Source organism: Lotus japonicus, chromosome 3 (genome assembly GCF_012489685.1).
Source record: "Lotus japonicus ecotype B-129 chromosome 3, LjGifu_v1.2".
Classification (NCBI taxonomy): domain Eukaryota; kingdom Viridiplantae; phylum Streptophyta; class Magnoliopsida; order Fabales; family Fabaceae; genus Lotus; species Lotus japonicus.
In genome coordinates this window covers 90,346,030-90,372,285 of record NC_080043.1, presented here as the reverse complement: position 1 = coordinate 90,372,285, position 26,256 = coordinate 90,346,030, and the positions used below count along the sequence as shown (strand labels likewise).

Genomic DNA, 26,256 nt, shown 5'->3' with positions numbered 1-26,256 from the left:
TTTTTTCTTCATATGAACTAGACACTTGATCAGTTCATGGTTAAACTGGTTTACAGGCTTAGGTTCTTGCAGTTGAAAATCAAACTGCAGAGGATGTCAATCCAGTCTAAACATCTGTGCATAGTATTTGGAGAGGTACATTCTGCACACTTTTTTTTTTTACTATTTACATACCGAAGTCTTCATAAAATTAAAATGGTGCACACTTTTAATTTGGCAAGATGCTGGTGATATCAGTACAGGATCCAACATTTTAAGTAGGCTTAATTGCACTTTTGCTCCCTCATCTTTCATCTTTGTGCGATTTACCTCCCTCATCTTTAAAATGAGCGAATTCCCTCCCTCTTCTCTTAATATGTGCGATTTAGGCCCTTCCGTTAGTTAGCCGTTCAATTACTAACGACGGTTGCTATTTTCACCCTCCCTTTTACTAACCACACCCCCATATCAGAAATAAAAATAAAAAAATAATAATAAAAAAATAGCAACCACCGTTAGCAATTGGACGGCTAACTAACGGAAGGGCCTAAATCACACATATTAATAGAAGAGGGAGGGAATTCGCTCATTTTAAAGATAAGGGAGGTAAATCGCACAAAGATGAAAGATCAGGGAGCAAAAGTGCAATTAAGCCTTTTAAGTAACAGCAAGGTTTAGTTGATGGGTGACAAACTCATGAACTCATTACCCTTGTTTTAATAAAATATATTAAGCTCTTCCTTTTATGACATGACAAAGGAATGAATCTCTCCTCAATCACTTGACATCATACTTGAATTTGTTTGAATGTTAGTTCTAGAATTGACATTTGCTTGCATAAAATCAAATGACATTTGCTCGCATAAAATCAAATGAACAATCAAAGAACAGGAACTTTAGAACAAATACCACCCTCCAAATATTATATATGTGTGAAGCAGCAAAGTTACACAAAAAGCTTATGATCACTAATTCACTATGATATCTGAGAATGCTAAATGGTTTTGAGGAGATTGTTTCCATTAAGAGAGACATTGTCCACTTGTAACGTTCAGAATTGCCCTCCCATCCACTTTGTCAGCATCCCAAGTGCAGCTTTTGGTTGATCCATAGGGACCATGTGTCCAGCACCATTCACCTGTTGCATCACAAAAATCAAGTTACCAAAAGTAGAATTAACAATGTCATGCTCAACATTGCATCCCAACTATAAACACAAACCTTGAGAAAAGAGAGTGGTCCATAGCTATTTAAAGACCCTGCTTCAGCATCATCAACCATGAATTTCACTGTAGGGGATGCCCCAAACTGCTTTTGGCCTGCCCACTTCATGGCATGAACCCACCTTGAATTCCCTGCCCAATTGAGTACAGTAGAGCCACATCAACAAAACAATCTTCAAATGTTTAGTTTCTGTTAGAAGTCTCACATTGGCTAGAGATAGAGCCAAGGTAAGCTTTATAAGGGTAGTGCAAACCTAAACTCTTGAGCTAGCTTTTGTGGTTGAGTATAGGCCTCCCAATTTCTAATATGGTATCAGAGCCTATTCTAGATCCATTTGTTGTGGAGACCACCCATATTTGGGCCACCCGTTGTTGATCCCACGTTCCAGTCTGTTCAATCCTGGACGTGAGGGGGTGTGTTAGAAGTCTCACATTGGCTAGAGATAGAGCCAAGATAAGCTTTATAAGGGTAGTGCAAACCTCAACTCTTGAGCTAAGTGCATGATTATGAAATCGGAATCAATTCTAATGAGAAGCTTCACTAAGTAATTTCTGGATATCAGAATTATTTTTGGAAGAATAGAAGTTGATCCAAACATGCTATTAAGATTGGTTATTTCTAATCAGAAGGGTTTTTAGAGAATTTAGCTGTTGTGCATGTATTTGGATACACATGATATAAATAACTTAGATTTTGTGACTGTCTACTATGATTTTGGTCTCATGTGATGTTTCACCATCTACCCAAACATGCACTATGTCATAGACAACATTCTCAATTCAAAAGCAATGGGGTTTTAGAGGAATGGAGTTTTATTTAAGCTCACCAAGCCAATTGCAGATGAGATCAAATTCCCCAGCATACAGAAGCACCTTGATTCCATCCTCAAGAAGAGCAGGAATATCCACTTCATAGTCCTTCATCAAGTCCTGCGCCAAAGCACTATGCACTCTACTACTGCATGAAACAAACTCCAAGTCTCCGACACCTAAAGCATCCCTCACACTCTTTTCATTCATAAGATTCTCAACGTTTGAGAAGTCATAGCATAGTGGCCCTTCACATTTCTTTCTAATATCATAGTACTGCAAAATTCACATAAAAACAATGCACACAGAAAAATCAGCACCAATTCCAGAATTTTCTCAAACAACAGAACATGCAAAAAAAGAGTATTGTTCTTTCATGATTTCTTACATTGATGTCTCCAGTAATGGATAGGATACTATTGAATATGTCTTCACAAACACTGGCCGCGGAATCACAACTTTCCCCACCTTCAGTGTCTAACAAATCAAACACAAATCAATAAACAACACAATCTCATAAATGACATAAATTTGTAACCAGTACAAAGGGGTGTGTGTGAGGATGAAAAAACTCAAGTGATAAGAAGTAAGAGTTGGTTTGTTTACTGCATGTATCCGCGGCCTGCTGACAATTAGGGATACTCTTGCTGATATCTTCTTTGTCAGCCTCTGTTATTAATTTATTCTCAAATGCAAAATCTGGGTATGATGCGTACTGAATCCCAGGGTCGGTTAAACCATTACCAATAGCAACCCCCTGTTATAACATATGATCAAGAATCAGTAGCAAATAAACCATGACAAAACATCTATTTATCCTTTCATAGTTGCAGTATAAATCATGTAAGAAATAGTGTGAGACCTTGAGATTTATATGATTTCCTTCCTTTTGTTTATTTCCTTGTTGAACCCTGGATGCAAGAGCTGGAATGTAGTGTCCAGCGTATGATTCTCCAGTAATATAAAAATCATTTTTGGCAAACTCAGGATGTGCCTTGAAAAACTCCTGTCATTGTAGAAAGAAAATTTTAGTGGATCCTATCTATACACCTTCGTGAATCAATTATCCCAAAATTTGAACAAAGACTCTGATACTATGATATGAACAAAACATCTCAAAAGCTTTAAGGTGTATTCTAGTGCTGAAAAAATAGAAGGAAGGAACTGTTCTGTAATCCTAAAAGTCCTTCTAAGATGGTTTAGACATTTTTTCAAACCTATTGGGTGCATATGCATTACTAGTTTTATATTCTATTATTCTATTTGTAAACATAGACAACATTTTCAGAGTTTAACAAGCTTAATTTTTATTCAGGGGAATAAGGTATTAAAATGAGATTCTAGTTTACCTGCAAGAAGTCATACAAATCATTGCTAACACCATCTTCATCTTGGCGAATATCAGCATCATCTGTAGTGTAGCTGAAACCAGTCCCAGTGGGTTGGTCAACAAATAAAATATTTGATGCCTGCAAAAATGAAAACAAAAATGAAAACAAAAACAAGAAAACAATTTAGTTGTAACAACTTATATTTCACTGAGACTATAAATTCAGGGTTTTAAATTGCAGTTGAGACCGCAATTGAGGTTGCAGATTGTAATTTGAAACCTATTAGTGTATGAGTGTTACCTTGTCCCAACCATAGTCATTCCACACAAGAGATAAGTCGCTGTTAATTTTAAAAGGACCATTCTCATAGAACAAAGCTAGTGAACTGCTACACCCAGGTCCTCCAGTCAACCATATCACAACAGGGTCATCTGTACTGTTCCGGGATTCAAAGAAAAAGTAGAACATCCTGCAAATACATAATGTGACATTTCAATTCAGGTCACAAATTATGGAGTAATTAAATTTTAAGGCAGAATTTCAAATTTATTAATTGGGAAATATGTGAGTAATTGAATTAACTAGTGCATGTTTAAAATCCTTCTATAATTGATTATAAAAATAAAATCAATTTGGGAAAAACTTGTATAAATAACTTATGAGCCCTAGAATAAAATATGAGAAAAAATAAGCAGATCCTGATATAAGTTTGAAGTTATATTAGCTATGATATATTAATGATATCATGTGCATGACTTGTCAAAAAAGCATTACTTGTAGGACAAATTAAGGTTCCTCAGGATCTGAAGTCACTTTGAAAATACCATGCACCACCAATTTAAAAGACCCAAAAACATGTGAGCCAACCAACACAATAGTCACTCGTGAAGAAGAATAAAGTGATGCAACAAATCGTTTGACTGATTTTTATGAAGAGTTAAAATAACAAATCAAGATCATTTGGAGCAAGAGACACATACATTCACATACTCTAATTAAAGATCGTCACCACAAATTAATTTTTCATCAAAATCAAATAGTATACATGTTTTTAAATTCTGAGTCCACCGATCAAACATTAGGAGATTCATAGTACAGAAACAACTAATTATAGAGAATCAATTTCCTTAAATAACTCCATTCTAAGTGGATCTTAACCCTAAAGATAAGTTAAAAAGCCCAGAAAAAATTTGGTCCAAAGTAGTACTTTCAAGTTTCAACTCATAATTGAATAGTATAATAACCAAAAAATGAATTAGTGATCTATTTGAACATGTTTTTATCAAAATATTATAATTGCCAATATTTGCATTATTCTCCATATTCCTTAATCAGAATCTCTGATCACAATTTTCCATAAACTAGATATAGAGGTATGCCAACTAAATAACCTCTTTGAATCACAGAAAAATGTTTGTCTATGCAGAACAATGTATCTGTGTGAATTTGACTGATAATTTTGGTTCTAGAAAGAACATGGGAGGCATAAAAATTGAAAAACTTAATTTAAACCTCAAAATGAAAAACATGCCATAGTTTAAATTAGAAGGGTGGGTATTGATATTTTACCTTGCAGCTTTGGAATGAGGAAGTGAATAGTACCCAGCATGGTGACCAAGTTCTTCAACAGAAGGACCAGAATCACCAAGAAAAGAGAACTTCTTCTCCACAATCTTCCCAGGGACAAATTCATCATTGTTAATGCTATCTAATCTTATGTTAACTGGGTCCTTAGGGAACAAGTTAAGGCTTCGAATGAGCCTTTCTGCTTGTAGTTTTGGTGAGTAGTGTGTTTTTGTTGTTGTTGTTCTTGCTGTGGTGGCAAAGCGAGAAGTAGCATAAGAAGAAGAAGAAAGTGATAAAATGAAAAAGAACAACAAAAGAGTCAGAGAGAATTCAGAGAAGGTTTGTGATGATGCCATGTTGTTTTAGAGAAAATGTGTGGAATTCGATACGAATTTATATGCTAAGTGCTTTGGAGTATGAATGGTTTAACGTTTCGTTTGCTTTTTGGAATACTTTATTATTGTGATTTTGTATGCGTTATAATTTTATTATGGTGATTTGTATTCACTTCTACGTTGATGTTAATTTCTTCCTTTGACTTCCGTTTCAAATTTTGCTCTGCTTTGCAAATTTTGGTTTTGACTATGAATTTTGCCATGATATGCTCCACCCTTTTATTTAGGTTCTGAATATTAACGGACAATGGTAATTAATTTTGCCGTGATTACCATCTATAAGATGAATGGTAATTAATTATACGGTTTTTTAATTTATGAAACATTGCATATGACAAAGGACATACATAAAAATGAACAAAATGAAGGTATAGTTGTGGGCAATTCATGTAGGGTAACTAAGAATCCTATATTTTTTCCACCAATGTACAGTTTTAAGACTAATCATCATTTTGAATCTCTAAGACCAAATTAAGTTGGTAGTACTTTTAAAATAAATCTTTTTTTCATACACACCGCTCAGGACTCAAACCACCAACTAAATGTTTAAGAAATTTAAATATCTACTATTAACTAGTATTGATCTCAAACCAATATTCACGGATGGAATAACAGTACTTTGTCAGCATACATCAGGTTTTTTTTCATATTTTCTCTCTCGTTTTTCTTTTTTAAATACGTATATCACATATTTAAGTTTTTTTTAACCTAGTTACATTCTAATTCCCTTTTTTTTCTAATTTGTGATGCTTTGAATCAATATACCAAAACCATTTTAATCTTCTAGGTGTATATACGAAAACATAAAATACAAAAAATTTGAGTTAATTTTCAAATCAATCATTTAAAACTATTAGATATCAATTTTTTTGATGGCACATTTGATATCATTTTTAACATAAGATCTTACATTCAATATTTTTTTTTTCATTTTGTAATATAAAAAATAAACATAATCATTTTAAAATAACTTTGTCAGCATACATCTTAATTAATACCGTAGTTATTTTCAAAAAAGTCACAATTGACTTTTATTAATTATTCTAATGTCATTAAATGTCAAATTAATACAATAGTTATTTTCAAAAAAGTTACAATTGACTTTTGTTAAGTATTTTAATGTCATTAATAACTATTAAATGCAATATTAATACATTAATTATTTTCTAAAATATGGAATTATTTAATATTTAAATTACTAAAAAATCAGAAAATATAAATATGACATCATCTAATACTAATTATAGTATGAGAGAGAAAATGTACGAAGAACGACATAAAATTAAATGAGAGGTGACACTTGTCAGAGTTGCCACTTTTTAATTTCTGAAATAGTATATAGTATAGGATAGGATAGGATTGTGTTAAACCTAGTTATTTAGATTAGCTTATTAATAAGAGTTTATGCTTATTTATAAATTACTTTTAACTTACTTCAATATGTTTCTCAAATTATTTTATGAATAAGCACGTACACAAGAAGCGCTTACACTACAAGAATACTAGCTATTATTGTTCTTTCAAGATTGAAATTGTGGAATTCTCCTCGTCTCCGATGGTGGTGTACGACATAGTCTGACTTTGCAATTGCAGCAGAGCTGCATGATCATGGTAGAGGGTATACATGTAAAAGACACTCAGATCATTGAGAGAGCTAAGATAATCTCAAAGTCTAAGAAGAACACAAAATTTAGTAACGTAATGTGTAAATAAATGGCAGCATATATATATATATATATATATATATATATATATATATATATATATATGGAGCATATCAGGTGAGAGGAGTGGTTTATAATGAGAGATGAGAGTATTGGTTATCAGCCGTTGGATTAAATTGAAGGGTTAAGATTAGTTTATCAATTTTAACAATCACGTGACCCCCCTGTTTTACCAAATTCCTCCCTTTCTAATATATCGTTCTCATCACCGCTGCAACTTCTCTTCTCCTCTTTCGCTCCACCTTCACCGCACGACACGGCAATCTCCCTCCCGGTGACGGCGTTGTTCTACCGCTGCGAGCAGCGACGATCCACCTCCGATGGATGCTCGGAGGGTTCTGACTTCTGAATTGGGTGGGTATGGAGGAGCGGAGGCAAGCCACGACGGGAAACTAGACGGCGCCAGGGCAATGGATTGGATCTGAAACTAGGCCGCGATTATGAAGCTCAGTGGAGGTGTCGCAGGAAAAAAAATGGCGACAGATCTGGAGCCGTGTCGGCGCCTCTCGCGCGATGAGCGGTGTTTGGCGGGAGTCTTGTAGTTCCTGATTTTGGTGGTGGTGGTGGTGTCGTCGGCGAGGAAGAAGGAGGTGGTGGCGCGGTCGGAGGGGCAAGGGTTGCTGTATGGTGGGTTTGGGTGGAACCCAGTGTGATCGGTGGTGATTGTGGAAGGGAGAGTGGGTGGTTGGAGGTGGAAGGGTCTACAAGTGCGGAGGTGCAACATGCAGGAGTCAATGGTGGTGGCGTGAAGAAGAGACGGTAGTAAGCCACTAAGCCTTGGTTTCTTTTAGGTGTTTGAAATTATGAGGAAAAATAAATTTGAAGAACAGAGATGAAAAGCTATGGTTAAGATGATGGAAGTGGAGACAATTTTCAAAATAGGATGGAATGAGAAAGAAATTGCTAACAATCGAAGGGTGAGAGAAAGTGGGGCGGAGGGTGAGAGAAAGTTGCAGAGAGAAGGAAGAAGAGTTTAGAGAGAGAAGGTTTAATAGATAGTCACGTGCAGTTTTAAAACGAGAGAATAAATCTGAACCATTTAGTCTGATCCAATGGTTACCAATTAGTGCTCTCATCTCTCATTATAAACCACTCCTCTCACCTGATATGCTCCCTATATATATATATATATATATATATATATATATATATATTTATAGACTCGTAGTTCGTCATTGTTGCCTCTACAGGCTATTGAAAGTCTCATGAATGGCTTTCCGAGCGCAAGGTTGTCCTTGGGTTGCCTTTCTTATTCGATGTCTTTTGAGTTGTCACGTGGTTGATCGACCTAAGCCCGGATGGGCGGTTCCTTTGGCTAAGTCATGTAAAATAAATCTATCTATAAATATGCCAACACAGTTAAAGGTCAGTAGGTAAAATTGAATATAGATAGGGATGTGTTGGGCTTCTAGAGGCCTAACATTTTATTTAAAACTTTACTTTATATTAAAGTAAATAAGTCATCATAAGTTCATTTCTAAAAAGGTTTACATAGTAAAGTACGCCTTCGACATCATCGCGAACTGACCATAGAACCTTGTTCAAAGAGCAAAATGCATTAGCTATCCGCTCTCTAGTACTCCTTGATTTTGAATTGGCTTTTTTTTTTGTCAAAGAATTGGCTTTTGAACTTGTCTTCAATTGGTCTTGGAGGCTTGGATCTTCTTCAAATGTATCTGGAATGGTTTTTTTTTTTTACTTAGCTTTGATGACTTGTGTTTGGATTAGTCTTGAAGCTTCAATCCATACCAGGCTTGTAGGAATGCAATTCGAACTGGTCAATTGAACTTGTACTGGTCTTTGAGGCTTTGGACTTTTTCAAGCGAGTCTTGAATGCTTCGATCTTAAACTGATTTTGAGGTCTTGAGAGTCTACATTGATCCTAGAGCTTGTTTTGAACCTGGTTTTTTTTTTTTTTTTATAAGCTGTTTTGAACCTGGTGTTTACAAAGATGCATTTCAAGCTACTCCTAAGGGTTTACTGTAAGATTGGATACTCTCACCACAAATTGTGTGTGAGGTAGATAATATTATTTATAATAATAAAATGACAGAATATGCTAAAAATATTCTAAGGCATATTACAAAATAAATCAATAATAAAATAAAGGAATATCCCGTAGGATATTACTCCTAGTTATCTCTAACACCCCCCGTCAAGCTTAGCGTTGGATTAAGACCAACCCGAAGCTTGGATCTAAAAAGGTCAAACAATGGACGAGGCAACGCCTTAGTGAAAATATCAGCAAGTTGGAGAGAAGTGGGCACATGACGAACAGCTAATCGACCAGAGGAAACCAGCTCACGAATGAAATGACAATCCAAGTCAATGTGTTTGGCATGCTTATGCGCAACGGGATTTTGAGCCATAAACAAAGCACTCTGGTTGTCACTAAGAAGAAGAGGAGTCGCGGATAACCGAACACAAAGCTCATGAAGAAGATTAAGCAACCAAACCAGCTCAGAAGCAGTATTAGCCATAGCTCGGTACTCAGATTCACAACTAGAGCGAGCAACAGTAGGTTGTTTCTTGGCACTCCAAGACAAAAGATTATCACCAAGAAAAATAGCATAGCCGTAAGTAGAGCGACGAGTGTCCGTGCAGCGAGCCCAATCAGCATCACTATAACCAAGAACAGCGGGGGAAGAGGTACGACGAAACGTAAGACCAAAATGTTGCGTGCCACAGACATAACGAAGAATGCGTTTGACAGCCTGAAAATGATCCACAGTCGAAGCCTGAAGGAACTGACTAACAGTGTTAACAGCATATGACAAGTCAGGGCGAGTAATAGTCAAATACTGCAAGGCCCCAACTAGAGAGCGATAATGCGTAGGATCTGAGTAAGCCACACCAGAACCGACAAGATGAGAACCAGCAGCCAAGGGCGTAGAAACATGACTGGCCTCAAGCATCAGAGCACGAGAAAGCAAATCATGGGCATATTTGGCCTGTCCCAAGAACAACCCATCAGCAGTGTAAGTGATCTCAAGGCCAAGGAAGTAGCCAAGCTTACCCAGATATTTAATGGCAAACTCAGCATTAAGGCGAGCAATAAACTGAGTCAGAAGGGACGGATCACTACCAGTAAGGATGATGTCATCCACATATACAAGAAGATAAAGAGTAATATGTCCTTTGTAGAAAAAGAACAAGGATGGATCAGCCCGACTACACGAAAAACCATAACGCATGAGAAAAGAGCTCAAGCGCTGAAACCAAGCACGAGGCGCCTGTTTGAGGCCGTAGAGGGCCTTGTTCAATCGACATACATGAGTCGGGAAACGAGGATCAACAAATCCAGGAGGCTGCTCCATATAAACGGTCTTAGTAAGATGACCATGAAGGAAAGCATTTTTGACATCCAACTGATGAAGCTGCCAATCATTAAGCACAACAAGAGATAAAATAAGGCGTACAGTAGTAGCTTTGACAACAGGACTGAAAGTAAGAGAGTAATCAAACCCTGGAATCTGTGTGAAACCCTGAGCCACCAAACGCGCTTTTAAGCGCTCAACAGTGCCGTCACTATGGAATTTTGTGCGAAAAACCCATTTGCTTCCAACAACATTGGTAGTAGAAGGGCGAGGAACCAAAGTCCAAGTACAATTCTTATGAAGGGCAGAAAGTTCATCCTCCATTGCTGCCAACCACTGAGGATGCTTCATAGCAGATTTGAATCCCTTAGGCTCAGTAACAGTATGCAAAGCAGTGAGAAGACCAGTTGGCTGAGCGTGAACCAAGGCATATCGCGGATTCGGCTTAAAAATACCATTCTGAGAGCGAGTCTGCGGACGAGCAACAATAGGAGCAAGTGGAGCCTGAGCCATAGCAGGAGGAGTAGCCGGCGGTGAAGCAGCCGGAGCCTGAGGCCCAACAGGAGGGGTGGCCGGCTGTGCTGGGGAAGGAGGAGCTGGCGAAGGAGGGGCATCGTCAGGAGGAACCGGCAGAGCAGGTAGGACATCGGAGTCATCACAAGATGGACAAGGCAGAGAACCAATAGGTAGTGAACTCTCCGGAACAACAGGTTGTGGAGATGGAGGAGAACCGGAAGCTGGTTCATAAAACGTAGAGATCACCAAGTCATGAGGGGAAGAGGGAGAACCTGCAAAAGTGATAAAGGTTTTTTCCTTGTTAGTACTGCTTTGGAACTAAACCCTTATGATTCAATCATAGCAAAGCAGATACGGGTTTATCGTCCTCAGGGATTGTGTGAACATTAGTTCCACCAGTTAAACATTGATCTGAGCGGATACAAAGATGTTTGATAAATTGTTTTTGTGATTTTGAATATAAAAGAAAACAGTAAAAGAAGGTTTACTGAGGTAACAAAGAAGAAAACGTATTTAGATATGTCGTCACCTAGTCCTTTGATTGTTTTCAACTCAAACACTTATGTAATAGTTCATTTCACTTATGATGCCGAGAGCTATCCACCTAACTATCCCTAGCCTAGGTGAATCTATCAGTTGGAATTCCTAGACGTAATCCCTTACCATCTAGAAAACCCAAAAGGAATAATATAACTCAAGTTCTCTCTCAAAGACATTCCCAATGACCAATCTATCCTAATACAAGGTATCCTAGGCTTGCGAATCTCCGTTCTCACCCGGAAACTCCTGTTAGAACTCAGAACCCCACCTGTCACATGGAAATCCACTATTGCTCTTACCTAAGATATTCTCACCTTAAGACAATTGGTTCAGTGAGTGGTTTCTCTCTTGAACCGGACCTGCATTTATCTCCCGATCTCATGCTAGTCCTCAGAAATCTAACGCAAATCATTGATACTTGAAGCACATAAAGCAAAACTTTAACACACAAATTGTGACCTAAGACATAGGTGTTCTACCTTCATTGAACTAAGCATACACTAATTCATATCAACCTTCCGATCTATTTATAAATTTGTGAACTCTTTTAATTATCAATTGATTGATTAGAAGCATGAAGCATAGAAAGAAACACCATACATGAAAGATTATCATTTACATTCATGAAAAGAGTTTACAACAAATCAAAGAATCAAGTTTCAATAATCTAAATACAAAAATAGAAACAACATGTACAAGGGATAAGGAAGAAGAGATGAAACCCAGAAGAACGGCGAAGCACCCACGGCGATAGAAGCTTTCCCAAGCTTTTCATCGCCTCCGAGAGGTTGTCACGGTCCTTCGGCGGTCGCCGCCACGCTCCGGAGCTTCAATCTATCAATCCTAGACCCAGGGACCCTTCCTCCATGAAGCCCAGCCTCCTATGAATGTTTAGGGAGGAAAAAATGGAAGAGATCCTGAAAATTTCGTGGTCTGCCCTTTTATAGAGTTTTTGGCCGACCTTAGTTGGCTCAAGCCAAGCTAAGTTGGCTCAAGCGAACCTTTCTTTATGCTGAAGTAGTTAAAAACGCCTTCAGTTGGCTCAAGCTAACTCAAGTTGGCTTAAGCGAACTATGCTGAAAATCTACTGTAAAGTGATGGCTTGAGCCAACTTTCTTCACTTGGTTTTCTTGCTCAAATCTTCATGAAACTCCAACCTACATCAAAAACCAAAGATTAAACAAAAAACTCACAATATTTACACGATTTCTACATCAAATTAAGTATTTACTTAATCCACTACTTTGGGGACTAAAATGATGAATAAATGAAGCACACACGTAAGATAAGTGCCTAAAAAGATAACCAAATATGCGTAAAAATGACACTTATCAAAAAGGGAAGCAAAGTTCATCAAATTGAGCATGACGAGTCACAGTGGCGGAACCAGAAATTTTAGGAAGCCTAGGCAAATTTCCCCCCTTTCTTTTTCTGAAGTGTACTAGTTTAGGATTAGGTCCTTGTATTTTTTCCTTCTTTCAGATTTTGCCTAATTTCACATTTTTTTTAGGCCCAAAAGCATACCTGGTCCAAAGAAAAAAAAAAATTTTTGGCGGAGCCCAGGCAAAGGCCCTAGCACGCCCGGTGGTAGTTCCGCCTCTGACGAGACACATAAGTCCGTGAAACAGCCGGATCGAAGCATTTAAATCCCTTGTGGTGACTGCTATATCCCAAAAAGATGCAAGGAGTACTCCGAGGGCTAAATTTATTTTTCATGTATGGACGCAAGCATGGGAACACCCGACAGCCAAAGGGATGAAAATTAGCATACGTGGGTGCAACATGAAATAGGAGCTGAAATGGAATCTGATTAGAGAGCACCTTAGAAGGGACACGGTTAATAATATATACCGCAGTACTGAAAGCATCAACCCAATAGCGAGTAGGAACATGAGAGTGATACAACATAGCAAGACCAAGCTCAAGAACATGGCGGTGTTTCCGTTCAACCCATCCATTCTGAGTATGAGGACATGAAAGCCGATGAAGCACACCTGAGGAAGCAAATAAAGTCTGGACTTTGTTATTAGTGAACTCGGTGCCATTGTCACTTTGGAAAACTTTGATCGACCGGGAAAATTGATTTTCCACAAACGCTTTGAAGCGAACAAGAACATCATAAAAATCAGACTTGCGCTTCAATGGATAAAACCAAGTAAACCGGGAAAAATCATCCACAAAAATAACAAAGTACGAAAAATCATCAAAAGAAGCAACAGGCGATGGTCCCCACAAATCACAATGAATAAGGTCTAAAACTGCAGAAGCTCTTTTATTATTATCATAAAAGACTAGACGTTTACTCTTAGCCATCTGACAAGAAGTACAACAGATAGGCTTAGGCAAAATTGAGGAAACATTGAAACAACCAAGTTTATGCAATTGTTGAATAATGTCAAAATTAACATGTCCTAATCGGGAGTGCCACAATTCAAAGGAGGCACGAGGTAATGGAGAACTGGTAGTAAGCAGCGCCTGCGATCCTTGATCAAGCACATAAAGTCCGTTATCACATCGGCCCCTTCCCAGAACGGCTCCTGTCTGTCGGTTCTGAAGAACAAAAGAATCATCCAAAAAAATAGCTTTAGCATTATGGTTACGAGTCAATTTGCTAACAGAGACAAGATTTTTAGTTAACTGAGGCACAACCAAAACATTGGATAAAGGAACAGAGTGTGAAACAGAACGAGAACCAATATGAGTAATATGTAAACCAGCCCCATTACCAACAAGAACACGATCATTACCGGAATAGGCCTGAGAGTCCGTCAGCTAAGATAGAGAAGGAGTCATATGAGAAGTGACACCTGTATCCATATACCAGTCGGAACGGTTTGAGTTGTCCAATGAACAACCCGCAGCAAATGATTGTGCCAAATTAGCAGACTCAGAAGAATGATCCCAGCGAACCGGACACTTATCAGCATAGTGGCCCTGCTCACGACAAATTTGACAGCGAGGAGTGTAAGAACCACGGCGACCAGAGCCACCATTATTGCGACGCTGACGAGATCCACCATTAGAGTTTCCACGATTTCCACCACGAGAACCACCACCGAAAGGTCCACGGTTGCCACTAGGGGAAGACTGAGTTCCAGAAGAGCGGGGCTGATTGCTCGCATGGAAGGCAGCAGGTGGAGGAGCCAGTGATTCTTCAAGAGAAGCCTGAAAAATAGCATGGCTCTCGACCTTACAAAGAATGTCAGTAAAGAGAGGTAGGGGTACCTGATCAAGCTGACCCGTGGAAAAATTTGCATATGAAGGGCCAAGACCACGAAGGAACCAGTGAACTTTATCATCATTAGGCACAGGTGCACCAATAGCAGCCAACTGATCGCAGATAGTGCGAAATTTCCGCCCATACTCAAAAACGGATAGAGAACCACGACGCATGAGTTGAAGTTCATCACGAAGACGTAGTTCACGTGCCTTGCTGCGGGAGGCATAAGCAGAATGTAAAGCAACCCAAACATCACGAGCAGTGGTTGCACTTAGAGTCTCAGATAAGGCCTCCTCAGTGAGGGAGGAAAGAAGCAGACTGTTGACATTACGATCTCGAGCCTGCCACTCAGCATAAAGAGGATTTGGAGAAGGAGCACCAGTGCGTTGTGGTTGAACAACAGTTTGTGCAAATGTCTGTTGAGTAAATTCTGGCGGAGGATCGACGGTAGGGTCAACAATATCATACAAGTTCTGATTCTGAAGAAGAGCACTAACCTGTTTACGCCAGAGAAGAAAATTATCCGGTTTAAGTTTCACTGTTAGCATATGCACCAAAGTGTTCATGGAAAAAGTCGGAGGAGTAGCATCGGAACCCATGTAAAAACACCTGTCTCAAAGAGAGCAATAAACTTCCAAAATAATAAAAAAGTAACTCCCTGGTCAACAAAGAACTCAAGCCGGTCAAAAGCTGAAGGGAAAATTAATTAAAGTCAAACCAGTGGTGATCCCCAAAAAAAAAAGAAACTGACGGCTGGCGGTTGACTGGAGACAAGACCGCACAGAGCACGAGGTCTGGCGGTTGAAGAAGCTGTCGGCAGAAGCCAAGGCTGACGGCGCGACAAGGAACTGACAGCGGCTGACGAGTGCCGGACGCGTGGCGGGCAACAAAGGAGACAGTGCAGCACAAAAAGACAGGCACGTGAAGCACGAGGCCTGAAGTGCAGGAATCTGGTCTGGCGGCGCGGAGAGGGAGAAAGGAAGGCTGCTGCGGCGCGAAGCACAAGGCTGTCTGATGATGCAGCAAGGCTGAATGACGTGATGCTGGTGCTGATGAGATGCTGATGCGGGTGCATGCACGGAATTTAGAGAAGCAGTTTTCGAGGCATGAGGGAGGGAAGAAAAAAGAGAAAGGTGGCGGCACAGGAAGAGAGTTTGTGCTAGGGTTTCAACCTAAAATCTGATACCATGTAAGATTGGATACTCTCACCACAAATTGTGTGTGAGGTAGACAATATTATTTATAATAATAAAATGACAGAATATGCTAAGAATATTCTAAGGCATATTACAAAATAAATCAATAATAAAATAAAGGAATATCCCGTAGGATATTACTCCTAGTTATCTCTAACACTTACCATTCGAATTGGCCTTTAAACTGATGAGCAAAACTAGTATTTTGAGATAATTCTTGGGCCTTAAAACCTTTACAAGGCTTATCCTTCTGTTTGAATATCCACATTATACTTTCCTCAACACTTACGTCCTCATTCTTTATGATCTTCCTTCTTTTATTTAAACACCAATATTTAGCTTTCTCCATACTTGACTATTTCCAAATTTTAGTATTAACAAGAGGTATAATTGCTTATTCATAAATTAATATCAGTTGCTTATCAAAATAACCTCAAAATAAAGTCAAAACATCTATGAATTTTCATTTTGATTTTGCCATTAGACAGAAGATTCAACTATTACACACTCTTTTATACTGTTTACATAACATAATCTTCTAGAGATTAAAGTTCAAAGTTTCCCTCCCATCCACCTTGTCAGCATCTCAAGTGCAGCTTTTGGTTGATCCATAGGGACCAAGTGTCCAGCATCCTTCACCTGTTACATCACACAAATAAAGTTACCAAAAGTAGAATTAACAATGTCATGCTCAACAATACATCCCAACTACAAACACAAACCTTGAGAAAAGAGAGTGGTCCATAGCTATTTAAAGACCCTGCTTCACCACCATCAACCATGAATTTCCTTGTAAAGGATGCATTAAACTCCTTTTGGCCTGACCACTCCATGGCACGAACCCACCTTAAATTCCCTGCCATGTGATTAATATAGAAGCACATCAACATGTTTAGTTTCACTATTTGTACAGAATTTAAGACAAATATTTATTCAAAAGCTAAATGCATGTTTGGAAATCATTTTATAATTAAATATCAATTGAGTCAGAATTAGTTCTCGGAAGATGTTAGCCCAAAAATATTTTTCTCAATGAATGGAGTTTTAATTTAAGCTCACCAAGCCAATTGCATATGAGGTCATATTCACCAGCATACACAAGAACCTTGATTCCATCCTCAAGAAGAGAAGGAATACCAACTTCCAAGTTCTGCACCCAGTCGTCTAACATAGCAGCATGCACTCTCCTACTGCATGAAACAAACTCCAAGTCTCCTACACCTAAAGCATCTCTCACTGTCTTCTCATTCAGAAGGTTCTCCATGTTTGAGAAGTCATAGCACATAGGCACATCACATCTCTTTCTGATGTCATAGTACTGCAAATTTCATATCAAAACAATGCAAACAGCAAAATCAGTACTGCATTATTTTCTCAAACAACTGAACAAGCAAAAAACAAAAAACACAAGGGTGTTGCTGCTGTTTCATGATTACTTACATTGATGCCCACATTATCGAACATGATATCTTCGAATATTCCCTGACAAGCATCGAACGCAAAGTAGCAATCTACGCCTTCAGTGTCTAACAAAAATCAACAAACAACACAAAGAGAAATGACATGAATTTGTAACTAGCACAAAGGGGAGAAGTGAGAATGAAAAAAAAAATGGAAAGAACTCAGAGTTAGTTGTGTACTGCAAGTTTCCAGTTTTTGCAGACAATCTGGGATTTGCTGGATGATTTGTTTGTAATCAGACTTTGTAATTATTCCGCTGTCTAATGCAAAATCTGGGTATGCTGGGTACTGAATGGCAGGATTGGTTAACCCATTACCAATAGCAAAACCCTGCTTATTAGTTATTGAACAGGATCAAGAATCAATAGCAGAACCCTGACAAAACAACTAACTATCCTTTCATAATCATAGTATAAATTATGGACCTTGAGGTTTATGTGAATTCCTTGTTCTTCTTTGTTTCCTTGATGAACTCTGGATGCAAGAGCTGGAATGTAGTGTCCAGCGTATGATTCTCCAGTAATGTAAAAGTCATTCTTAACAAACTGAGGATGTGCCCTGAAAAACCCCTGTCATTGTAGCAAGAAGAAATCAGTGGATCTTATCTATACAATATCATAAAACCTTTAGCTAGATCACTTATTTATAGACTCCTATAACATGTGATGAACCAAACATCTGTGTTTGGGAAAATGTTGAATGTTAGTTAAAATTTGTTTCATGAGTTCAAAATTAATTATGCTGGAAGCAAGGGATAGTAGCTTTTGCCTTGAACATAATCAATTATGAGATTTTACAACTGAATTTCACAACATTAGCATACAAAACTCAATTTTTTGGTGAGAGTTTCTGCACATAAATCGCATTACTTTTAACACACGCTTATCATATTCTATTTTACCAAAATCAATTTCAGACAAAGCTGATCCAAACATGAAGTAAGCGGTTGGCTGCATAGACATGAATAAACATAGCCAACATTTTCAGTGTTTAACAAGTTTGCATTCAGGGGAATGAGGTAAAGAAGGAATTTTAGTGTACCTGCAAGAAGTCATACAAATCAGTGCTAACACCATTTTCATCACTGCGAATATCAGAACCATCTGTAGTGTAGCTGAAACCTGTTCCGGTAGGCTGGTCAATAAATAAAATATTTGATGCCTGCAGAAAATGAATAGAAAAAATTAGTCTTGTTGACATAAACACAAACATTTTAGGTGTAAACTATAAGTTTAGGGTTTTAAATTGCAGTTGTGGTTGCACTTGCCGTTGCGTCACGGACAAAATACAAACATTTTAAGTGTAAACTATGAGTCTAGGGTTTTAAATTGCAGTTGCCGCTGCATGACAGACAAATACAAGGTGATGTGGCTGCAATTGTGGGCGCGATCGAGGTTGCATACTGCAATTTGAAACCTTGTATTAGTGTATGAGTGGTTACCTTGTCCCAGCCATAGTCATTCCACACCAGAGACAAGTTGCTGGTAATATGAAAAGGACCATTCTCATAAAACAATGCTAGTTCACTGCCACACCCTGGTCCTCCAGTCAACCATATCACAACAGGGTCATCTTTGCTGTTCCGTGATTCAAAGAAAAAGTAGAACATCCTGCAAACACAAGAACATGTCACATTTAAATTCAATTGAGAATTATGAAGCAGGCTTTTATAAAATTAATTAATCAATTCTAAACCAGTGTGATGATACTATTAAACTTTAGAATGGTTGAGATTCACGCAGGATTACATATATAAAAGCTACTTTGAAATCATATTTTACCTTGCAGCTTTGGAATGAGGAAGTGAATAGTACCCTGCATGGTGACCAAGTTCTTCAACCGAAGGACCAGAATCACCAAGAAAAGAGAATTTCTTCTCCACAATCTTTCCAGGGACAAATTCATCATTATTGTCATCTACTCTTATGTTAACTGTGTCCTTAGGGAACAAGTTAAGGCTTCTTATGAGCCTCTCTGCATGTAGTTTTGGTGAATAGTGTGTTTTTCTTGTTGTGGCCAAGAGAGAAGTTGCATAGGAAGAGGAACAAAGTGATGAAATGAAGAAAAACAACAAAAGAGTCAGAGAGATTCTAGAGAAGGTTTGTGATGATGCCATGTTGAATGTGTTGGTGGAAATCGTGTGGCATTTGCTCCAAATTTATAGGACTCGTTGTCTATGCTAAATGCTTTGGTTTAACGTTTCGTTTTTCGGAATAATTTTTTTAACACTTTTTTAGAATACTTTAATGTCACTTTTATATAAATATTTTTTTTGGTAAGTAGGAAAATTAAACAACAAAACTACACCGTGACCTGGTCCGCCAAAAGGAGATGCAGGACTGCCAGAGGAGGGGACTCCAACTCCGTTACAATACACTGTAATCTAGCGCCTAGAGCCGCAAGACAATCCGCTGGACCATTGTCATCCCAAAAAATATGACAGATAGTGATCTCTCAATCATGTGAGAGAAGAAGGTGAATATTCATCAAAGCACCCTCATATGAACTTTACATTAATGAGAATATTAATTAGTTATTTATAATCATTTATATTATTAATTGTAAAACTTTTGTTTTTTTGAAAAAACAGCTACTCCATTTATAAATTATTCCATTTTAAAAAAATTATAAATTATTCAGGCAGTATATACAAGCATAGCTGCCCTATTCCTTCTTGTTTCTTCATTTGGTACTTAGGATAAGAACAAAACCATGATCAAATGTGGGGTGTACTGTTTATAGAAAATTACATTTAATATTCATCAATATGACAATATCAATATCAATTATTAATAGAGTTTAATGGATATGCACTGACAGTGTAAAATAGTTTTACACAGATATTCAATTGAATTCCGCCAAATCAGAAAATATCTTATTCTTTTAATTAAAATTAAAGTCAAATGTAATTATCTCTCCTATGTGGCATGCTTTGATTGGATGACTGTGTAAAACTATTTTACACTGTAAGTGCAAATCTATTAAACTCTTATTAATATATATAAGTAAATTTCACTTGATTTGAACATTAACAAAAAATTTAATCATTTATATTATTCATTATATTAATTACTAATTGTAAATTTTTTCAGCTTTTTATATTCAAAAATAAAAAGTGTCAATATTTAAATTTGAATTATTAATTAAAACTTGAGCAAAAAATAAAAATCAATCAATATATATATTCAAAAGGATACTTGAGTTTTTACATTAAATGCATTAAAATATAAAGCTCTCGTACCTTTATATTAAAATACAATAAGCAATATAAAAAAATTATTTTCTAATAAATATATTAAACAATAATAAAAAATGAAAAAAAAATTGTATTGTCAAAACTATTCAACTACTCACATTAAATAACAACATTCATAAACTTAAAATTAAATTTATTTAATAAAAAATTGACTTTTTTTTAAAACTGAATGACTTGTCCTCGAATAATAGCTCAGGTGGTAAAGCTAGGGGATATATGGGTTCATATGGGGGAGGTCTAGGGATCAATCCCTAGAGGGTGCAATTTATCTTCCCGATATAAAAAAAAACATTGAATGACTTGAGTTGTGCATTTGACAAATATTACAAATTAAAATTTGTTAATATTAAAATAATATTTATTAATAAATAATTTAAATAAAATAGTTTTAAAATTAAAAAATGTCGCTAAAAAGTATTTAATATTAATTATAATTTTGGTACATCGGAAAGATAAATTGCATTTTACAGGGATTGAACCCTGGACCTCTCCCACTCAACGCAATGTCCCCTAACACTTACCACTTGAGCTATTATTGATAAAACTTTTCAATTTATCATATCTTAAAATTAAGATTAATATTTTTTCACTTCAATTATTTTTTTAGATAATTACTATTTTTTATATATAACAAATAATGTATTAAGTATTAAAGTTATAATGTCAAAAAATGTATTAACTTTAAATATATCTAATATATTTAAGTGAAGTATATTATAAATAAGTGAAATTCATTTGAGATTTTTGATTTATGACAAATTAATTAATTTTTTATTTTAAACTACTTTTGTAGTCAAAAAGTGATAATAAAAGTGAAAAAATAATTTTAAATTTATTTTTTAAAAATAATTTTATGTCTCACCTTCTTGGTGCAGTCGTAAGTCGTAACAGTGAAGCTTCCAGTGGCTACTGTAATCCCTTCAAGGAGACACTGGTGAGTTTTAAATTACTTTTAAATCCGGTTTCTCTTATTATTTAATCTTACAGCTTTGTCAGAATGTGCCATATACTCTATTAGTATTAAGCTCTACTGTTATAGTGCTCTTCCTTAATTACTTCATGAGATTACTGGTTTTTTTGCCTTTTGTGTATTTCATGAATTTGCTTATGTTTGATAACTTAACTCTTCTACTTCATGCTTATGCTTGCTTTGACTTACAAGTTGGTGGAAATCCTCTTCAAGGTTCCATTAGACTACAACATCTTTGTACTCAAGTCATTTTTGTTTAAAGCCAACAACTTGTTTCTCTTAATAACTTGACACATCAAGAGTCAAACAGAACACTGGCCTTGTAGGAAAGCAATTCTAACTGGTCACTTGAACTTGTATTTGAATTGGACATGGAAACTGTAGGCTTCTTCAACTGGGTCTTGAATGCTTTGATCTTGAATTGACTATAAGGTCTTGAAGTCCAAACTTCTATGCATTTTCATTTTGAATTAAATTTTACAGTCTTTTCTACTGTTTACATAACCCAATCTTCTAGAGATTAAAGTTCACTAGTTCAATTTCCCTTCCATCCAGCTTGTCAGCATCTGAAGTGCAGCTTTTGGTTGATCCATAGGGACCATGTGTCCAGCCCCATTCACCTGTTACATCACAAGTCCCAACTATAAAGTTACCAAAAGTAGAATTAACAATGTCATGCATCCCAACTATAAACACAAACCTTGAGAAAAGAGAGTGGTCCATAACTATTTAAAGACCCTGCTTCAGCACCATCAACAAAAAATTTCACTGTAGGGGATTCCCCAAACTCCTTTTGGCCTGACCACTCCATGGCATGAACCCATCTTGAATTCCCTGCCAAATGAGTAGAGTAGAGCTACATCAACAATACATTCTTAACATCTTCGTAGCATGTTTGGATTAATTTCTCTTTACTTAGAATCAATTCTGAAACTTGGAAGCTACTAACAAAAACTTCTCCTCAGTATTGATTCCATCTTTAGAATCAATGGTAGAGTTTCACTAATTTTAGACACATTTATTCAGAAGCTAAGTGCATGTTAGGGAATCACTTTACAATTGATTCTGAAGCTGGAATCGATTCTTAAGAGAAGCTTCTTAGCTTTTGGACTTCATAACTGATTCTTTGAAAATTGAAACCGATCCAAACATACTATTAGGACTTCCAGTTTGTAGCACGAAGTGATCATAGAGTTTTTAACCGTTCAACCAAACATGCTATCTCAAAACAGCTTACTCAATCCAAAAGCAAATTGGTTTTAAATGAATAGAGTCTTATTTAAGCTCACCAAGCCAATTGCATATGAGATCATATTCACCAGCGTACACAAGAGCCTTGATTCCATCCTCAAGAAGAGAAGGAATACCAACTTCCAAGTTCTTCACCCAGTCCTGCGACATAGCAGCATGCACTCTCCTACTGCATGAAACAAACTCCAAGTTTCCTACACCTAAAGCATCCCTCACTGTCTTCTCATTCATAAGTGTCTCCAAGTTTGAGAAGTCATAGCACAAAGGTCCTTCACATTTCTTTCTGATGTCATAGTACTGCAAAATTCACATCAAAACAATGCAAACAGCAAAATGATCACAAATTTAACTATTTTCTCAAACAGAACATGCAAAAAGAAAAAAAGGTATTGTTCTTTCATGATTATTTACGTTGATGTCTCCAGTAATGGATAGGATATCATCGAATATTTCTTGACAAACACCAAACGCAGAATCGCAACTTTCCCCACCTTCAGTGTCTAACAAATCAAGCACAAATCAACAAACAACACAAAGAGAAATGACATGAATTTGTAACTAGCACAAAGGGGAGAAGTGAAAATGAAAACATGCAAAGAACGGAGTTAGTTGTGTACTGCAAGTTTTCGCAGCTTGCACACAATTTGGAACAATCTTGTTGATTTCTTCCTGCTCAGCCTTTGTAATTAATCCGTTGTCTAATGCAAAATCTGTGTAAGCTGGGTACTGAATTTCAAGGTTGGTTAACCCATTACCAATAGCAAAACCCTGTTATTGAACAGGATCAAGAATCAATATCAGAACCCTGACAAAAGAATTGATGATTATCCTTTCATATCCATAGTATAAATTATGTGACCTTGAGGTTTATGTAAATTCCTTGTTTTTCTTTGTTTCCTTGGTGAACCCTGGATGCAAGAGCTGGAATGTAGTGTCCAGCGTATGATTCTCCAGTAATATAAAAGTCATTCTTAACAAACTGAGGATGTGCCTTGAAAAACTCCTGTCAATGTAGCAAGAAGATTTTTAGTGGATTTTATCTATACACTGTCCTAAAAGCTTATCACATAGTTATGGAGACTTTGATAACATATCATGAACCAAACATCTGAAAAGGTTGAGTGTGTTTGGATATCAGTTATGACTTCCAATGCAGGAAAAGCAGAAGGAAGAAAAATATTTCATTGGTGGTTAGCCTAACAGTCATTTTAAGTTGATTTCTACTTTTTTTCAAACATATACTAAGTGTGTGTTTGGTTCCCGTTGAGGATCTTCAAAATCAATTCTAAGAAAGTAAAATCAATTTTGGATGTCAACATTGGGTGTCATTTTGAAAATTTGATTTCAGCCTCAAATTAAAAATGCTGGAAGCTAGAGATAGTAGTAGCTTACCCAAGCCAACAAAATCCACTTTTCCAAAGAACACAGTTTATCATATTCAATTTTACCAAAATCAATTCTATCAAAATCAACTTTAGACAAAGCTGATCCAAACACGTACTAATTAAGCTGTTGAGTGTAGACACATGAATTAACATAGCTAACATTTCCAGAGTTTAACAAGCTTTAGTTTCTATTCAGGTAAATTAAGAAGGGATTGTAGGGTACCTGCAAGAAGTCATACAAATCATTGCTGACACCGATTTCGTCATGGCGAATATCAGCATCATCAGAAGTGTAGCTGAAACCAGTCCCGGTGGGTTGGTCAACAAATAAAATATTTGATGCCTGCAAAACAGGAAAAGAAAAATAACTCATGTTGACAAAAACAAACAATTTTGGTGCAACAACTTGATAGTAGATATGTTTGTTAAACAAAGTCTTTGGATTTAAGTGTTACCTTGTCCCAGCCATAGTCATTCCACACGAGAGACAAGTTACTGGTAATATGAAAAGGGCCATTCTCATAGAACAAAGCTAGTTCACTGCCACACCCTGGTCCTCCAGTCAACCATATCACAACAGGGTCATCTTTGCTGTTCCGTGATTCAAAGAATAAGTAGAACATCCTGCAAATACAACAAAGATGACATTCCAATTCAGGTTCACATATTATGGAGTAATTAATTAGAAATGAAAAATTATAAATTTATTAATTGGGAAACAACCTGACACTAAATACCAAAATTTAGAATGGTTGAGATTCATGCACGACTATTACCTGTGAATGTGATGGTGTGAATGACTTGACAAAAAAGCATCACTTGTTGGACAATTTGTGGTTGAGAGATACTACATACCCCACCCCCACTTTTGAAAAGAAAAAAAAAAAAAACTAAAATAACTCTAACTTTTAATCTCTCTCACCATCACTAGTTTTTGGTAGGAACATATACAATTCTACATTATGCAAACTAGAATGTGGTATGTTAGTTTTGTACCTAAATTAAACATACTGCACAAGATTGCGGAATGTTTGATTTATGATGAGTGTTTAAGTTAGTCTAACTTAATCTAATTAAACATCCCATGAAGAAAACTAATTCTTTTTGTTGCAAAGTACTTTAATTTAACTCATAGATTCAATAATAATAGCCAAAATAGATTAGTGATCTATTTGAAATACTCAATAGCAAATCAAACCTCAAAAGGAAACATTTATCAGAGTTTACATAAGATATTTCTAACCTTGCAGCTTTGGAGTGAGGAAGTGAATAGTACCCAGCATGGTGACCAAGTTCTTCAACTGAAGGACCAGAATCACCAAGAAAAGAAAATTTCTTCTCCACAATCTTCCCAGGGATAAATTCATCATTTTCGTCATCTAGTCTGATGTTAACTGTGTCCCTAGGGAACAAGTTAAAGCTTCTTATGAGCCTTTCTGCTTGTAGTTTTGGTGAATAGTGTGTTCTTTTTGTTGTGGCCAAGCGAGAAGTTGCATAGGAAGAAGAAAAAAGTGATGAAATGAAAACGAACAGCAAAAGTGTCAGAGAGAATTTACAGAAGGATTGTGATTGTGATGATGTCATGTTGGTTGTGTAGGTGGAAAATGTGTGGAATTTGATACGAATTTATAGGACTCGATCGGTGTCTATGGCGCTAACTCGCTAAGTGCTTTGGAGTGTCCCTAACAAAAAAGTGCTTTGGAGTGTGAAATGGTTTAAAGTTTTGTATTTTGGAATAATTTAATGTCATTTTGATTATTGTGATCTGTATTCCTTGTACGTTAACGTCGATGTTGATTAATTTTAGGCTAAAAATCATTTGGTCCCTAATGTTTTAAGTTTGTGTAAATTCTACCTCTACTCTAGTTTTGTTGATGTTTCTATCCCTAATGTTTTCAAACAGTGCACAGTCTACCCCTCCATCAGGCAGACATTAAAAAGCTAACGGAATCTGATTTGACTTTTTTGACCTGCTACCTGGAAATTACAAGTGAAATTGGAAAAGGGGGCATGGGAGATTCAAACTCAAGACCTGTAAGTAGCAAAACATGCATTTAACTAGTTCAGTTACATACATAATTGATATATACATCAAGGAAATTTAATTTATATCATG

General features: G+C 36.7%; 2 protein-coding genes and 1 pseudogene across 2 annotated transcripts; all 3 read right to left on the bottom strand.

Annotated features, from left to right (window-relative positions):
* Positions 1–874: 874 nt before the first annotated feature.
* On the bottom strand, positions 875–5,288 carry LOC130747233 (serine carboxypeptidase-like; annotated as a pseudogene).
* Positions 5,289–16,269: 10,981 nt separating this feature from the next.
* LOC130742988 (serine carboxypeptidase-like) lies at positions 16,270–19,394 on the bottom strand. The gene is made up of 9 exons (XM_057595098.1): positions 19,060–19,394; positions 18,720–18,888; positions 18,320–18,439; positions 17,704–17,847; positions 17,458–17,608; positions 17,258–17,343; positions 16,877–17,135; positions 16,540–16,673; positions 16,270–16,456 (listed from the first exon to the last, which is right to left on the bottom strand). The coding sequence occupies exons 1-9, from the start codon at positions 19,392–19,394 to the stop codon at positions 16,370–16,372; spliced, it is 1,485 nt and encodes a 494-aa protein (XP_057451081.1). The 3' UTR covers positions 16,270–16,369.
* A 2,302-nt stretch (positions 19,395–21,696) lies between these two features.
* LOC130747231 (serine carboxypeptidase-like) lies at positions 21,697–25,826 on the bottom strand. Its single transcript, XM_057600100.1, has 9 exons — positions 25,384–25,826; positions 24,596–24,764; positions 24,364–24,483; positions 23,615–23,758; positions 23,373–23,523; positions 23,167–23,255; positions 22,794–23,052; positions 22,205–22,338; positions 21,697–22,124 (listed from the first exon to the last, which is right to left on the bottom strand). The coding sequence occupies exons 1-9, from the start codon at positions 25,722–25,724 to the stop codon at positions 22,035–22,037; spliced, it is 1,497 nt and encodes a 498-aa protein (XP_057456083.1). The 5' UTR covers positions 25,725–25,826; the 3' UTR covers positions 21,697–22,034.
* Positions 25,827–26,256: the final 430 nt, after the last annotated feature.

Excerpts from the sequence above, each read along its gene's own strand:
- LOC130742988 (XM_057595098.1), bottom strand. The coding sequence starts at position 19,394 with ATGGCATCATCACAAACCTTCTCTAGAATCTCTCTGACTCTTTTGTTG. Across the intron at positions 18,889-19,059 it reads CCTCATTCCAAAGCTGCAAG|GATGTTCTACTTTTTCTTTG; the intron begins GTAAAATATGAT and ends TTGTGTTTGCAG. Across the intron at positions 17,136-17,257 it reads TCGATAATGTGGGCATCAAT|TACTATGACATCAGAAAGAG; the intron begins GTAAGTAATCAT and ends TGAAATTTGCAG.
- LOC130747231 (XM_057600100.1), bottom strand. The coding sequence starts at position 25,724 with ATGACATCATCACAATCACAATCCTTCTGTAAATTCTCTCTGACACTT. Across the intron at positions 23,524-23,614 it reads GAATTTACATAAACCTCAAG|GGTTTTGCTATTGGTAATGG; the intron begins GTCACATAATTT and ends GTTCAATAACAG. Across the intron at positions 23,256-23,372 it reads GCAAGCTGCGAAAACTTGCA|ACACTGAAGGTGGGGAAAGT; the intron begins GTACACAACTAA and ends TTGATTTGTTAG.